Genomic DNA, 16,368 nt, shown 5'->3' on the forward strand with positions numbered 1-16,368 from the left:
CATGTTCAAGGTCCTATTTCTAGTAGGTGCTGAAGCTGAGACAAAAGCCAGGCCTCCTAACAACTTATCCAATGACTTTTCCCCATCCTATGCTGAAGGATCATGTAAAAGCCAATGTGAACACTAAGGTTCTATGTGATTCTGACATTTATGAGCTTTAGGATCTTGGCCACGTTTTTTAACCTCTCTGAACTTCAGTCCTCATGTGTCAGTGGGAATAGTTGATGCCCATAGTGCCTGGCAGGGAAGATGTATCAAAAAGATGAGAAAATATATGGAAAGCTACTGAAAAATTTTCTGAGACTACATGAATTAAGGTGTTATTTGTTGTATGTATGGAAAATATAATTACCTATCTTTTCATAGATACTTTAAAAACAATTTTTAAATTGGCCGGTATTCCAAACCAGTTTCTCTTTCACCTCCCTGGTTTTTGTTTAATGAATTATTTATTTTAAGGTGGGCTCTGTCTCAGAAGTTGCACCAATAGGACTGAACAGAGATAAATATGTAACTTAGAAATTACAAATTAAACAATTTCATTGTGGAAAACACATTCAGAAAACATTGGAATTGCTCCTCTTTTGTTCCTCTAAATCTAGATCCGAAAAGCACTGCAGACTTCAAAAGAATCTAAAGAGCAGACACTAATAAAACAACACAAGCAAGTGTGGTGGCAGGAACACCAAAGGCTAAAGGACGTCAGGTAAGAATCGAGGGAAATCTCTATAAGAACATTTAAGACTCGCTAAGAGTTGTACTTACTTAGACGTTCTATAACATTCCATGTTAATGAAGCCATTAAACTAAAAATATAAAGTTATGCTTTGTGAGTCAAATTAAAATTCTTTCATTTCCTCAATTTAATTTGGAATCCAGCAAATATGTTAATATGGCTTTTGCTTTGCTTTGGAAGAAAAGATAATCTTCTATATCTGCTGATCACTTAACTCTTCTACACTCCCTTTCATACTTGTAATTACTCATTTTACTCTTAGCATATTGAATTATAATGTCTTATTTACATGTTTGCTTTCCCTATGAAGTGGCAAACAAGGGCAAACATACCATCAGCTTCATCTTTTCCTTGTAGGATTTGGAGGAGATCTTTGACTGCTTTCAATGAATGAATGAATGAATGAATGAATGAAGGAACTCAGGGATTCAAGTTGTTGACTGATTTCTAGATGTAACTGCATTATGACTAAGTCAGTTTGCATTTTTGACTTTTGTCATTACTTCCAGCTCTCATTTCAAGGTGAAGTAACAAAATAATGATTCTATACTTGTTCTTAAATGTAATCTTTGAAAAATAAATTTCTTTTCAAAAGGCAGGGCAAAAGGAGAAGGCAGATGTGTTTTCCCTCCATTTGAGGCAATATACTAGTTTTAAGGTATACTTTAAAAATGTATATTTTAATCGGATATTGTACATCACAATAGATTATTTTTGTAGTTTACTCAAATTCAAATTTCTAAAGGTCATTAACTTTACTTTTTTTTTTACCTGTTAGAAATATTAATTAGAATAGAACTGAATTGGCAAATGGTTTTTGAGCAAATTGACATTTTTAGCCCTATCAAGTCTTTCAATTCACCATTTATTTTAGTCTAGTGTCTTTCAATAGATATAGAGATCTTTCATATCTTTTATAGGTTTATTTCTAAATATTTTTATGCTATTGTAAAAAGATATTTATTTATTTATTTATTTATTTATTTATTTATTTATTTAACATCCAAGTTAGTTAGCATACAGTGCAACAATGATTTCAGGAGTAGATTCCTTAATGCCCCTTATTCATTTAGCCCATCTCCCCTCCCACAACCCTTCCAGTAACCCTCTGTTTGTTCTCCATATTTAAGAGTCTCTTATGTTTTGTTTACCCCCTGTTTTTATATTATTTTTGCTTCCCTTCCCTTGTATTCATCTGTTTTGATCTTAAATGCCTCATATGAGTGAAGTCATGTGATATTTGTCTTTCTCTGACTGACTAATTTCGCTTAGCATAATACCCTTCAGTTCCATCCACATAGTTGCAAATGGCAAGATTTCATTGTTTTTGATTGCTGAGTAATACTCCATTGTGTATATATACCACATCTTCTTTATCCATTCATCCATCAATGGACATTTGGGCTCTTTCCATACTTTGGCTATTGTCAATAGTACTGCTATAAACATTGGGGTACATGTGCCCCTTTGAAACAGCACACCTGTATGCCTTGGATAAGTACCTACTAGTGCAATTGCTGGGTCATAGGGTAGTTCTATTTTTAATTTTTTGAGGAACCTCCATATTGTTTTCCAGAGTGGCTTCACCAATTTGCATTCCCACCAGCAGTGCAAAAGAGATCCTCTTTCTCCGCATCCTCACCAACGTCTGTTGTTGCCTGAGTTGTTAATGTTAGCCATTCTGACAGGTGTAAGGTGGTATCTCATTGTAGTTTTGACTTGTATTTCCCTGATGATGAGTCATGTTGAGCATTTTTTCATGTGTAGGTTGGCCATCTGGATGTCTTCTTCAGAGAAGTGTCTATTCATGTCTTTTGCCCATTTCTTCCCTGGATTATTTGTTTTTTTGGGTGTTGAGTTTGATAAGTTCTTTATAGATTTTGGATACTAACCCTTTATCTGATATGTGATTTGCCAATATCTTCTCCCATTCTGTCGGTTGCCTTTTAGTTTTGGTGATTGTTTCTTTCGCTGTGCAGAAGCTTTTTATTTTGATGAGGTCCCAATAGTTCATTTTTGCTTTTGTTTCCCTTGCCTCCAGAGACGTGTTGAGTAAGAAGTTTCTATGGCCGAGGTCAAAGAGGTTTTTCCTGCTTCTCCTTGAGGATTTTGATGGCTTCCTGTCTTATGTTTAGGTCTTTCACCCATTTTGAGTTTATTTTTGTGTATGGTGTAAGAAAGTGGTCCAGGTTCATTCTTCTGCATGTCACTGTCCAGTTTTCCCAGCACCACTTGCTGAAGAGACTGTCTTTATTCCACTGGATATTCTTTCCTGCTTTGCCAAAGATTAGTTGGCCATATGTTTGTGGGTCCATTTCTGGGTTCTCTATTCTGTTCCATTGATCTGAGAGTCTGCTCTTGTGCCAGTACCATACTGTCTTGATAATTACAGCTTTGTTATACAGCTTGGAGTCCGGGAGTGTGATGCCAACAGCTTTGGTTTTATTTTTCAAGCTTGCTTTGGCTATTTGGGGTCTTTTCTGGTTCCATACAAATTTTAGGATTGTTTGTTGTAGCTCTGTGAAGAATGCTGTTGTTATTTTGATAGGGATTGCATTGAATATGTAGATTGCTTTGGGTAGTATTGATATTTTAACAATGTTTGCTCTTCCAATCCAGGAGCATGGAATATTTTTTTCATTTTTTTCAATTTCTTTCATAAGCTTTCTATAGTTTTCAGTGTATAGTTTTTTCACCTCTTTGTTTAGGTTTGATTCCTAGCTATTTTATGGCTTTTGGAGCAATTGTAAATGGGATCGATTCCTTGATTTCTCTTTCTGTTGCTTCATTGTTGGTGTATGAGAATGCAACCAATTTCTGTGCATTGATTTTATATACTGTAACTGTGCTGAATTCATGCATCAGTTCTAGCAGTTTTTTGGTGGAATCTTTGGGTTTTCCATATAGAATATCATGTCATCTGCAAAGAGTGAGATTTGACTTCTTCCTGGCTGATTTGGATGCCTTTTATTCCTTTGTGTTGTCTAATTGCTGAGGCTAAGACTTCCAATACTATGTTGAATAACAGTGGCAAGAGTGGACATCCCCCCTTTCTCGTTCCTGACCTTAGGGGGAAAGCTCTCAGTTTTTCCCCATTGAGGATGATATTAGCAGTGGATCTTTTATATATGGCTTTTATGATTTTGAGGTATGATCCTTCTATCCCTACTTTCTTGAGGGTTGTTATCAAGAAAGGATGCTGTATTTTGTCAAATGCTTTCTCTGCATCTATTGAGAGGATCATGTGGTTTTTGTCGTTTCTTTTATCGATGTGATGTATAACATGGATTGTTTTGTGGATATTGAACCAGCCCTGCATCCTAGGCATAAATCCCACTTGGTCATGGTGAATAATTTTTTTAATGTATTGTTGGATCTGGTTGGCTAGTATCTTGTTGAGGATTTTTGCATCCGTGTTCATCAGGAAAATTGGGCTATGCACCTTTTTAGAAGGGTCTTTGTCTGGCTTTGGAATCAAGATAATGCTGGCTTCATGGAAAGAGTTTGGAAGTTTTCTTTCCATTTCTATTTTTTGGAACAGCTTCAAGAGAATAGGTGTTAACTTTTCTCTAAATGTTTGGTAGAATTCCCCTGTAAAGCAATCTGGCCCTGGACTCTTGTTGTTTGGGAGATTTTTGATTACTAATTCAATTTCTTTACTGGCTATAGATCTGTTCGAATTTTTTATTTCTTCCTGTTTCAGTTTTGGTAGTTTACATGTTTATAGGAATTTTTCCATTTCTTCCAGATTGCCCATTTTATTGGCGTATAATTGCTCATAACATTCTCTTATTATTGTTTGTATTTCTGCAGTGTTGATTGTGATCTCTCCTCTTTCATTCTTTTTCTTTTTAATGTTTATTTATTTTTGAGAGAGAGACAGAGTGCAAGTCAGGGAGGGGCAGGTAGAGAAGGAGACACAGAATCTGAAGCAGGCTCCAGGCTCTGAGCTGTCAGCACAGAAGCTGATGTGGGACTCAAACCCACGAACTGTGAGATCATGACCTGAGCTGAAGTCGGACACAACCCACTGAGCCACCCAGGCACTCGTCTCCTCTTTCTTTCTTGATTTTACATATTTGGGTCCTTGCCTTTTTCTTTTTGATCAAACTGGCTAGGGGTTTATCAATTTTGTTAATTCTTTCAGAGAACCAGCTCCTGGTTTCATTGATCTGTTCTACTGTTTTTTTGGTTTCGATAGCACTGATTTATGCTCTAATCTTTATTATTCCCTGTCTTCTGCTGGTTTTGGGTTTTATTTGATTTTCTTTTTCCAGCTCATTGAGATGTAAGGTTAAGTTGTATATCTGAGAACTTTCTTCCTTCTTTAGGAAGGCCTGGATTACTATATACTTCCCTCTTATGACCACCTTTTCTGTGACAGTTTTTATTTTATTTTATTTTTTTAATTTTTAGTTTCTTAATGTGAAATTTATTGTCAAATTGGTTTTCTTACAACACCCAGTGTTCATCCCAACAGGTGCCCTTCTCAATGCCTATCACCCACCCTCCCACCCCCCCATCAACCATCAGTTTATTCTCAGTTTTTTTTTAATTTTTTTAAAAAATGTTTATTTTTGAGAGAGACAGAGGCAGAATGTGAGTGGGTTAGGAGCAGACAGAGAGGGAGACACAGAATCCGAAGTGGGCTTCAGGCTCTGAGCTGTCAGCACAGAGCCTGATGCAGGGCTTGAACTCATGAGCTGTGAGATCATGACCTGAGCCAAAGTTGGATGCTCAACCGACTGAGCCACCCAGGTGCCCCAGTGTATTCTCAGTTTTTAAGAGTCTCTTATGGTTTCGCTCCCTCCCTCTCAAATTTCTTTCCCTTCTCCTCCCCCATGGTCTTCTGTTAAGATTCTCAGGATCCACCTAAGAGTAAAACATATGGTATCTGTCTTTCTCTGTATGACTTATTTCACTTAGCATAACACTCTCCAGTTCCATCCACGTTGCTACAAAAGGCCACATTTCATTCTTTCTCATTGCCAAGTATATTCCATTGTGTCTATAAACCACAATTTCTTTATCCATTCATCAGTTGATGGACATTAGGCTCTTTCCATAATTTGGCTACTGGTGAAAGTGCTGCTATAAACATTGGGGTACAAGTGCCCCTATGCATCAGCACTCCTGTATCCCTTGGGTAAATTCCTAGAAGTGCTATTGCTGAGACATAAGGTAGTTGTATTTTTAATTTTTTGAGGAACCTCCACATTGTTTTCCAGAGTGGCTGCACCAGTTTGCATTCCCACCAACAGTGCAAGAGGGTTCCCATTTCTCCACATCCTCTCCTGCATCTATAGTCTCCTGATTTGTTCATTGTAGCCATTCTAACTGGCATGAGGTGGTATCTCAGTGTGGTTTTGATTTGTATTTCCCTGATGAGGAATGACATTGAGTATCTTTTCATGTGCCTATTGGCCATCATGTCTTCTTTAGAGAGACAGTTTTTATTTTAAACTTTATTTATTTTGAGAGAGACAGAGAGCACATGCATGAGCTAGGGAGGGGCAGAGAGAGGGAGAATCTCAATCAGGCTCCGCATGGTCAGGATGGAGCCTGATGTGGGGTTTGAACTCACAAACCCATGAGATCCCAACCTGAGCAGGAATCGAGAGTCAGATGCTTAACTTACTGAACCGCCCAAGCAGCCCTATAATTTTTATTTTAACAAGAATTGTTGAATCATAAAATTTTCAGGGTTTATTTGTACACCTTACTACTTTCACTACACAGGGATGTTTTATAACCAAATCTCTGTTAGGAATACATATAGTCTTTTGCTCACACTTTTAGTTTTATAACATTTTTTAAATATCACCTTTTTACAGAGGATATCACGAGGTTTTACCAACAACAATTAAATGTTGTCTGTAAATGCATCTTTAAAGATAAAATTAACACCAGCATTCACACTGTATGACTCAGAGCATCAGAGAACTCTTTAAGCCCAGCTCCTGAGTTCATTCTCTAGCCATTGGTTGTGTGACTCCCTTTGTTGTCTCTGTGGTTTGCTCATTTGGGATAGACTCTTTCAACTGAGAAGTGGATGCAATAGCTGATTCTAAGAAACCAAGCTTTCTGACCTGCTGATTTTCTGCAGGTCTCCTGGCTATTAATTCCATTATTGGAACTTTAACGTATTCTCTTGCTCTGCCTTTCGTGATCCACGTCCCTTTGCTAATTGTTTGCTTAAATGGCTTCTGACTACCACTCTTGGACCTGTAGTTTGCTTGTTCTACCAAAACTGGTAATTAAGTGGCTAGCCTAGTCATCTCAGGAAGCTCTGGGAATGTTTGATGTTCTGAGGAGACAGATTCTACATCTATAACTTTGGCACCCTCCTGGAAGGATGAGCACCTATATGACAGTGGACTCCTGAGAGTTCAAGAACACCCTTCACCAGGCTGGTTTACCTTACAGGTGGTTACATTGCAACTAGGCAGATCTAGGAAGTAGATTAACATATCATCAAGCAAATGGTCACACAAGAACTCAAGAGGCTTTTTTGTAGTACCATCATATTTATTGGAAACAGAGGATAGCCCATACAGCATTGGGAGGTACTTAAATTGGCATACATGGGCACAGAAAGTTGCCTTATATTTGTTCCCTCTTCAGATGGGAGGAGGTTGTAATCTGCACAGAGTTCCAACTTGAAGAACCCGGGGGCCTAGTCTAGCATGTCATTGATGAACAGGGCAGGGTTCTCTTCTCCAGAGTTACCATTTTTAATGCTCTTGAGTTGCACCGCAATCTTTATATTTCCTAAATCATATTCTGCAAAACAAATATTCTGCAAGTTACTCCATGGAGAATAATGAATTTCATGTTCCTATAAATTAGAAAATACATTTCCTACTGTTTTTGTATAACCTCATTGTATTTTAGCATAATCAAGTTTTTGAGAAATCCTTCACTGTAGAAACATATCTGATTTTATTTACTATTTCCCATCCCCCTCCCTCCCCATGGCATCTCATTGACATTACTGTTTTATAGAACACAATTCAGGAAATGTTAGCCTTCATTCACAAGCTAGTTTCAGATTGTCATAGTTCTAGAAGGCATAAAAAATGCTTTTGGATTTTGTTGGGCCATCAGGACAATCAGCAAAAAGGGCTGGTCTTGGCAGATGGGTAGGGTTGTCAATCTAGGAAGCTAGGATGGAACTTACCAGAATTATTACATGCAAGTAGCAGGTTGGTCTCCTGTGTGAACAAAGCCACTTCTCCTGTTGGCTTATATGTTTTACTATGACTTTCTGGATGCTGAAATATAGGTAGGAGAGCTAGAAGGTTGATAAGTACTATGTTTTTGTTTATACAAATCCACTATGAAATAATTTCTGGTTTTAGAGCTTAGGTTTTGCACCCATTCTCCATGTAACAGTTTCAAATGTAATCTAAAAAATGCTTCTGGCAAAAACTACATAAAGAGTAGACAGCGAAGTGTCATCTACAATAGCACCCCCCCCTTATACATGCAAATAAAGTCTCTGTCCCATGTAAGTGAGCTGGTTTAGAAGATGATGCCACATATATAAAATAGAATACCATGCAGCCATTAAAATAAAGGATAATTATGAGAATTATTTAGAAATATCTTAAATGTTATTGAAAAACCCCAATATAAGATGATGAATATTACCATTAATTACCAATTAATTCATAATTATAGTTATTTAACATACATATGCCTGTGGACAAGGGCTAGAAACTTATATGCAAAAATAAAAATAATAATTGTAGTAAAGTGTTATAATTGTTGATAATTTATTATTTTATACCATTTCCAATATTATATTTTAACAACCACAAATCAAAACTCTTTTCTATGATTTCGTTAAATCTGCCATAAGCAAGGGATAGACTACAATGTTTTCAGATGTCCAGTTTCAGCTGGTTATGGTTGTACTCTAAAAATGACTATATTGAAATAAAATAAAAATCATTAAGATTTATTGCTTTTATTAGTGTATAAAAACAAAACATACCTTTACTCTCATTTCTCTAGTTCAGGACCTCATCATCTCTTAACTTTTGGAATAACTACCTTGTTGGTCCAGGTTAACCTGATCCTTTCCTTTTCATTTTCTGTGTTTATTTGACTACCCCTCCTTCCAACTCATCCTCTGTTTTGCTACATGGGAATCTTTCTTTCTTCTTCTTCTTCTTTTTTTTTTAATGCTCATTCATTTTCCGAGAGAGAGACTGAGCACAAATTGGGGAGGGGCAGAGAGGGAGACACAGAATCTAAAGCAGGCTCCAGGTCTGAGCTGTCAGCACAGAGCCCCATGTGGGGCTTGAACCCATGAGTCATGAGACCATGACCTGAGCTGAAGTCGGAGGCTTAACCTACTGAGCCACCCAGGTTCCCCTGCCTGGGAATCTTTCTGAAACACAGATCTGCTGGGCAGGTGAGATCAGCTTAATATCCCTCAGTGGCTTCCTAGTGCCCTAAGCTCTTTCCACAGGAAGCATTGCCAGGATGTGCCAGGCACTTGCCTTTGCTCATGCTGTTACTTCTGCCTGAAGTGTTCATCTGTGCTTCTTTCTGTGTCAGTGTCTGGCAAGTGTCCAATCCATATTAGGAATTTAGTATATGGTCTGAATACATGAATAGGTGAATGGGACCACATTAGATTAAATTTCTAGGGGCACCTGGGTGGCTCAGTCGGTTAAGCGTCCGACTTCGGCTCAGGTCATGATCTCACGGTCCGTGAGTTTGAGCCCCGCGTCAGGCTCTGTGTTGACAGCTCAGAGCCTGGAACCTGCTTCAGATTCTGTGTCTCCCTCTCTCTCTGACCTTCCCCCGTTCATGCTCTGTCTCTCTCTGTCTCAAAAATAAATAAACATTAAGAAAAATAGATTAAATTTCTGTTTTTAGATATTTTTAAACCCATGTATGTTTATGATTATTTTTAAAAAGCTGATAGAGATAATGTCTATTTCAGGTATAAAATGGAATCTGAAATAAAATCCTTTCTCAATGAAGAGAACATTGGAAATGAATGTCTTACTGACCTTACAAATTTTGGTGAGGTTTTTTGTTTTTTGTTTTTATCCTATATTTAAAGGGGAGTTTTGTTTTGAAGATGAAAGTGGGCCACTCACTTTATGTTTTCTTACTGTTAACTGCCAGTTTTTTTTCCTAAAGGAATCCAAAGCTAAATCTGTACTCTTAATGTCCTGTTCTTGAAGAAATTTAGAATAGTAATATATTACCTGGGGGCGCCTGGGGGGCTTAGTTGATTAAGTTGCTGAATCTTGGTTTAGGTTCAGGCTATGATCACGCACACACCATTTGTGAGTTTGAGCCCCTTGTCAGCTCTGCTCTGACAGTGCAGAGCCTGCTTGGGAGTTTTTCTCTCTCCTTTCCCTCTGCTCCTCCTCAGCTTTTGCATGTGTGCGTGTGCACGCACACACACACACATACTCAAAGTAAATAAATAAACTTAAAAAAATAATAAAGTGTTACCTGGATTTAATTTTGTTTCTCCATAGAACAAGAGTTATCAGAACAATGGTGCGTGTATCTTAAAAATGTGATAAATCCTATTCAGCAGTTGAGAGCAGATCTGAAATACAGACAGCATCACATTTCCAAGCATTCATACTCACATACTGAGTTTAACTCAGTGAAAGTACTGGAAGAGGTCAGTATATTACCTTTACTTTTGATAATGTAATACCTCATTTTTATCCTGACTAGAACAGTTTGACATAAGAAACAAACATGTGTCTTGTATTTAAATAGAAGGTATAGCAAATTCTGTGTCTTCAATATCTTAAACATATCCCTGAATCTGTCCAAGCATGCTTATTTCTCACCTGAAAAGTTATGATGGCCTCATGACTAGTCTCCCTGCACTCATTCTTGCCCCTCCTTACAGTGCCTTTTGGGATTCTACCTTCAGTGCGGTGGGGTCCAGTCATCCCCCTGATAGATCCCTGCAGAGCTCCTGCTGGCCCATAATTCCTCCCTGTACATCCAGCCCCCTTTTTCAACCTCATCTCCTACCTGGCACTTCCCCCTTTCTCCTAGACTTTGTCACACTGAGGCTGGCCTCCTGTCTGTTCCTCATACATACCAGACTCCTCATCTCAAGGCCTTTGCATCGTCTGTTTTCTCTGTCCCACTGATGGCACTTTTTGTCACTTAGGTCTTAGTTTAAATGTTCTCTCCTCTGAGAAGCCTTTCCTGATCACCCATAGGAGAGAAGCTACAGTCATTCTCTATTATCTCACACTGTTTTTTAATTTTTTTTTAAATTTATATATTTTTGAGAGAGAGAAAGAGAGAAAGAGAACAGGGGAGGGGCAGAAAGAGAAGGAGACACAGAATCTGAAGCAGGCTCCAGGCTCTGAGCTGTCAGCACAGAGCCTGACGTGAGGATTGAACTCCTGAGCTGTGAGATCATAACCTGAGTCGAAGTCACTTAACCAACTGAGCTACCCAGGCGTCCCTACCTCACCCTGTTTTTACATCACCTACCTCCTTTTGATAATTTTCTTATCTATTTTTTTATGAGTGTACTGACTGCCTCCCCTGACTAGACCATAAGCTCCATGGTCATAGTTGCACTAGATATAAACTTTTAGGTGATTTTTCTTACTATTTTTCAGTTATTCTGTAGTGTTGTTATATTGATTTTATAAATAATATATTTAAAATAATTTTAAAAAAAATTTAATGTTTTATTTTTATTTTTTGAGAGAGAGAGAGAGAGTGAGTGAGTGAGCAGGGGAAGGGCAGAGAGAGACGGAGACACAGAATCTGAAGCAGGTTCTAGGCTCTGAGCTGTCAGCACACAGCCTGACACAGGGCTTGAACCCATGAACTGCAAGATCATGACCTGAACAGAAGTTGGACGCTCGACCAACTAAGCCACCCAGATGCCCCAATAATATATTTTTTAAAAAGGTATTAAAAACCCCATGTCCAGCTGGGGACTGGAGGCAGGGATGCTAGCGGAAGAAAGGGTGATTGAGCCAGAAATAGTCTGGTAAGCTCTCTGCCTTACCACAAACAAAATCCAAATGAGGGTATAGAGTGTCTATGACCCCACCATACTCCTAGCTCTATTTTTAGGATCGATGTCTGAAAGCCCCCTTCTGGTAAGTACTGCCTGGCTATGGCATCTCTTAAACCCTCTTCCACAGGTTCTCAAAGGGACTTTCTTTTATCTATATGTTACAGGTTGACTTTGTGAAGACACAATTGAAAGCTGTCTTTGAAAGACTTAGCCTGGAGCAACAGAAAATAGAAAACTATCTTTCAGACTGGAGTATGAAAGTAAGTGTGATGCATATAGTAATTTGTTTATCAATTTGTCATTTATGTTAAATAAAACAATCATAAACTGTTTTTCAGATACTAGATCATTCTTCAGAAGAAAGATGTAACCTGCTTAGTGAAGTGCCCATGGAATTAGAAACCTTGGAATGCCCATACCCTGATTTAAAATCTTCAGTTCTTAATGAGTTCTATAACTTTACAGAGAAATATCAAAAGAAACTTCAAGATGTTGATCTGCAGTTAGAAGACATAGCCAGGTGATAAGATAAAGCTACTGAATTGTGTCGATTTTTGCCACTCGATTTTTATTTCTGTTGAAGGCTGCTATACTTCTGCTTTACTGTTTTCATAATTACTATGTGGTTGAAATGTAGTCAATCAATAAGTTTTTAGATTGACTATTTGTTGAATGAGGGTTCTCTTTCCTCTAAAGTAATTTCCCCAAACAATGGTTGTAAAAATTTTATAAGCTTGAAACATGATGAAAATACTCACCTCATTGAGCTCTTTACTACATAGTTAAGAAACAGTTTTGAAGCATGAAATTTTAGTAACTATGAATTTTGATTTTAAGACGTGAAGCTCTTCTTTAGTGGAAATTTATAAATCAGTACTAATAATAATTGACTGCAATGGAAAAATGTACCCATGGAATTATGTTACATGTAATTCACTGTGATTTTGTTCTACAGTAAACACAAAATATGTTTTATAAAAAATTTTTAAAACACATTACATTTTTTTAAGAAAATGGACTTTTAGTTGTATCTGAAAATGACAAATCCTCTTCTGAATAACAAATACAACATTAGGGGATTTAAAATTCACCTTTGACAGGGTCATCTTTTGTAGTATAAATCCTTCTTTAAAAATATTTTTTTGGGGAGAGCACCAGGTGGGGGGACAGAGAGGGGGGCAGAGGATCCATACTGGGCTCTGCACTGACAGCAGTGAGTCCAGTGTGGGGCTTGAACTCACGAACTGTGAGATCATGACCTGAGCCTAAGTCAGACGCTCAACCGACTGAGCCACCCGGGTACCCTTTCTGTAGTGTAAATTCTATATTAAAATTAATTTAATGAATAAAGCCAGAAATGCCACTGTAGGGTCAGATCAATAGCTTACCTCATGTGTGTTTTGCATGTGAAGTTTCTGCAGAATATTTTATAGGAAAATATGCCTTTTATTCTAGTATATTGACCTCTAAATTCTCTTCAAAGAATATATATTTTAAAAGTTTTTTTTTAATTTATTTTGAGAGAGAGAGCAGGGGGGAGGGGCAGAGAGAAAGGGAGAGAAAATCCTAAGCAGGCCCTGTGCTGCCAGTGCAGAGCCTGAAACAGGGCTCAAGCCTACGAACCATGTTTATGAACTGAGCCCAAATTAAGAGTCAGATGCTTAACCGCCTGAGCCATCCAGTTACCACCAAAGAATATGTATGTTAAAAGAAAGGATAATTATTCAAGTGACACGTTTATAGTCAATTAAAGTAAGCCTTTTACTATATTTCTTATATTTCTTAATGTATTGCCTATAAGTGAAACTCCTTTATATGAAATTGCTAGTGTTAAGGAATAAGTGACAACAAGGAAAACCTTAAATCTTATCAAGTAGAGTTATTTGCTTTAGTAGCTTCTTGATCCAACTCTGGTTACAGCTTTTACTTGTCTTCATATACTAGGCAATCGTAGGTGAAGTCCAAACCTTTCCTGACCCAGGCTTTTTTCTTACATCTCTGTGGCAATGGTTGTGGTTCCTCCTGGGCAGAAACTTTTTGTTCTTCTAAGAGCCCCTACTCACCCTGCCTCTCTGCCTTCCTTTTTTTTTTTTTTCTTCCCACCTTTCACTAAAGCTGGGAAAAATTAATAATATATCATTTACATGTGTTGATTGATTAATTACATTTTAATTGAAACTCAGTCACAATGAAATGTTAACTCAACCATGCACTTAGTTGAAGTCTCTAATTATAAAATAAACTTTCTCTCTCCTTTCCCCATCTCAACCTTGTTAAAGAGATTTTAGAGCTCATTAAGCAAGAGTGAGACGGTTGTGGGTTTTGTTCTTTTGTTTTTCCGGGGGGATGCATTATAATCAGGCTGCTGTGGCTATTGTGAGAAATAAGCCCACTGACCCAATCAAAGGAGGGATACAGAGACTCAGAGCACAGTGAAATGAGGCTTTAATCAACATTCTTGCAAGAGCATTGTCTGATGGACAGGCACACTGGGGGCTGTTGCAGCAGGCAATTTATCTCCTAGCATGCAAGTCCCTCCCCTGGTTCCTCATTGAGTACTACAGATGTTACAGCCTTACCCGGAAGTCACCTATGCCCATGTAAGGCAAAAGTAGTCTGATTGGAACAAATGTATATTCCTTGAGGTGACGCACAGACTTCTTTGGCTCATGCTCATTGCAAAGCCCGTGGAAAATAAGCCTGTGAAATGGGAAGGGGGAAGAAAAAACAGGAAGTGAAGTGTGTAAGGGATTCAGACTCCATTGCGGGGGAGGAGGAGGGGTTTGTACATATTTCCAATAGGTTGTAAACCTATTGTTAACTAGACAGCACAACTTTTATTTGGTATTTATGAAAATGAATCATTTCACTTACTTCTCACAGCTATGAAGAAGGTCAGTTTGAGTCCTACCTTTTATTTTATTTAATTTTTTAAATGTTTATTTATTTTTGAGAGAGAGAGAGAGAGAGAGACTGAGTGGGAGTGGGAAGGGGCAGAGAGAGAGGGAGACACAGAATCTGAAGCAGGCTCCAGGCTCTGAGCTGTCAGCACAGAGCCCAATGCAGGGCTCCAACTCATGAACCACGAGATCGTGATCTGAGCCGAAGTCAGATGCTTAACTGACTGAACCATCCAGGTGCCCCTTTGACTCCTTCTTTTTAAAGCATGTTGGCTGCCCCATTACACTTCCTCCCAGATGAATCTTGTCCCCCTAGAACATCTGACTAGGATTGTGGTGTGTCTAGGTTAGCAGCTCCTAAACCTGGAAAAGTTTGCCTTAGCAGCCTGAAGTGGATGCTTTCCACTAAGACCTATCTTCACAGCCCATTTTCCTACCTTATTTTTCATCTGGACTCAGTTTCTGCTCTTCCTTTGTACAACACTGTTTCACTCAGAAAAAAGTTGAGATACACAGTTCTATTGCCATTACTGAAGGTTAAGTAGAGAATATGATGGACATACATCACATGCTAAGTTTTCTTCAGCGGGAAGGTACACTGAGGAAAAAATAGCTTAGGAAAGCTTAGTGGAGGAAATAAAATTCGCTATAGGTTCAAAGAATGAGTAGAGTTTGGATAAGACAGGAGGCAGGGAGGACATTCTAAGAAGGGATGTTGCATGACTAGACTGCAAACCCCTTGAAGACAAAATAATTTATTAGCAATATTTGTATCCTTAGCACCTGGCCCATCCTGGCACAGAGCAGCTTTCAAATAAATGATTGTTCCGTTGAGTTGAATTAAAGGTGAAAACAATGAAGGTAAGAGTGGCAAGGCATGTTAAGGGAGCAGTAGGAATTCACTTTGGAGGAATATAGGTTCATAAATTCTAGCTTAATAGTCTGTCACATATAATTATCCAGAATAAATTTTATATAATTACTGATATGTTTTGCTTGATGAAGATTCATTGGGAAATCCTTAACATACAGTGGTTTCTGCTAAGCTCCTTGGTAGGAGAGTCAACAGACAGACTAGACTAGAATATGGCCTTGCCTTTATGAAGTCTTAGAAAAGGGGTGCCTGGATGGCTCAGTCGGTTAAGTGCCCGACTCTTGATCTCAGCTCAGGTCTGGATCTCAAGGTCATGAGTTCAAGCTCCACATGGGACACTGCGCTGGGAGTGAAGCCTACTTAAGAAAAAAAAAAAAAGAAAGAAAAAGAAAATAAAAGGCTTAGAATGTTTAGGGGAAGCAACAAACACACACACACATATCCTGACCAAATAAAGACTATATGCAAGAGTCAACTGAAGAGACTATTTTACAAATATGCTGGCAATAAATGATGAAGCATCAATAACACTAAATGCATTTTCAGGAGGCGTTTTTTTGAAGAAAAAACTGGGAGAGTAACTGGGCTATTTTGAATAAATACAGAGGTGGTTGGCATCAGCAATCTGTGGTTGGTGGGCAGTAAGGCATGTAAATATACTATTCTAATGAGTACAATGAATTATATGTTTAGCTATAGTATTAACTGGACCTCTACTTTGCCAGTATCTGCCAAGATTTTGATAAGGCCATTTTCTCCTTTGGGTCTAGTTATTAGGCCTTGTGAGAATTCATATAGATTGTGTGCATTTATGTCC

The 16,368-nt window shown here is 38.1% G+C and overlaps 1 protein-coding gene across 5 annotated transcripts in view; it reads left to right on the forward strand.

The window, feature by feature from the left end:
* Nucleotides 1-16,368, forward strand: part of CCDC148 (coiled-coil domain containing 148) — a 253,107-nt gene that overhangs the window by 76,120 nt on the left and 160,619 nt on the right. For 2 of the 5 annotated variants that reach the window (XM_058715202.1, XM_058715203.1), the window contains 5 exons: nt 603-706; nt 9,696-9,778; nt 10,246-10,397; nt 11,942-12,037; nt 12,116-12,297. In XM_058715202.1, the coding sequence (XP_058571185.1) occupies nt 603-706; nt 9,696-9,778; nt 10,246-10,397; nt 11,942-12,037; nt 12,116-12,297 (617 nt within the window). Of the gene's footprint in view, nt 1-602; nt 707-1,137; nt 1,259-9,695; nt 9,779-10,245; nt 10,398-11,941; nt 12,038-12,115; nt 12,298-16,368 lie in introns of those variants that run through there. The other 3 variants (XM_058715204.1, XM_058715206.1, XM_058715205.1) reach the window with 3 other exon arrangements.

The sequence above is a fragment of the Neofelis nebulosa genome, chromosome 2 (assembly GCF_028018385.1).
Source record: "Neofelis nebulosa isolate mNeoNeb1 chromosome 2, mNeoNeb1.pri, whole genome shotgun sequence".
NCBI lineage: Eukaryota > Metazoa > Chordata > Mammalia > Carnivora > Felidae > Neofelis > Neofelis nebulosa.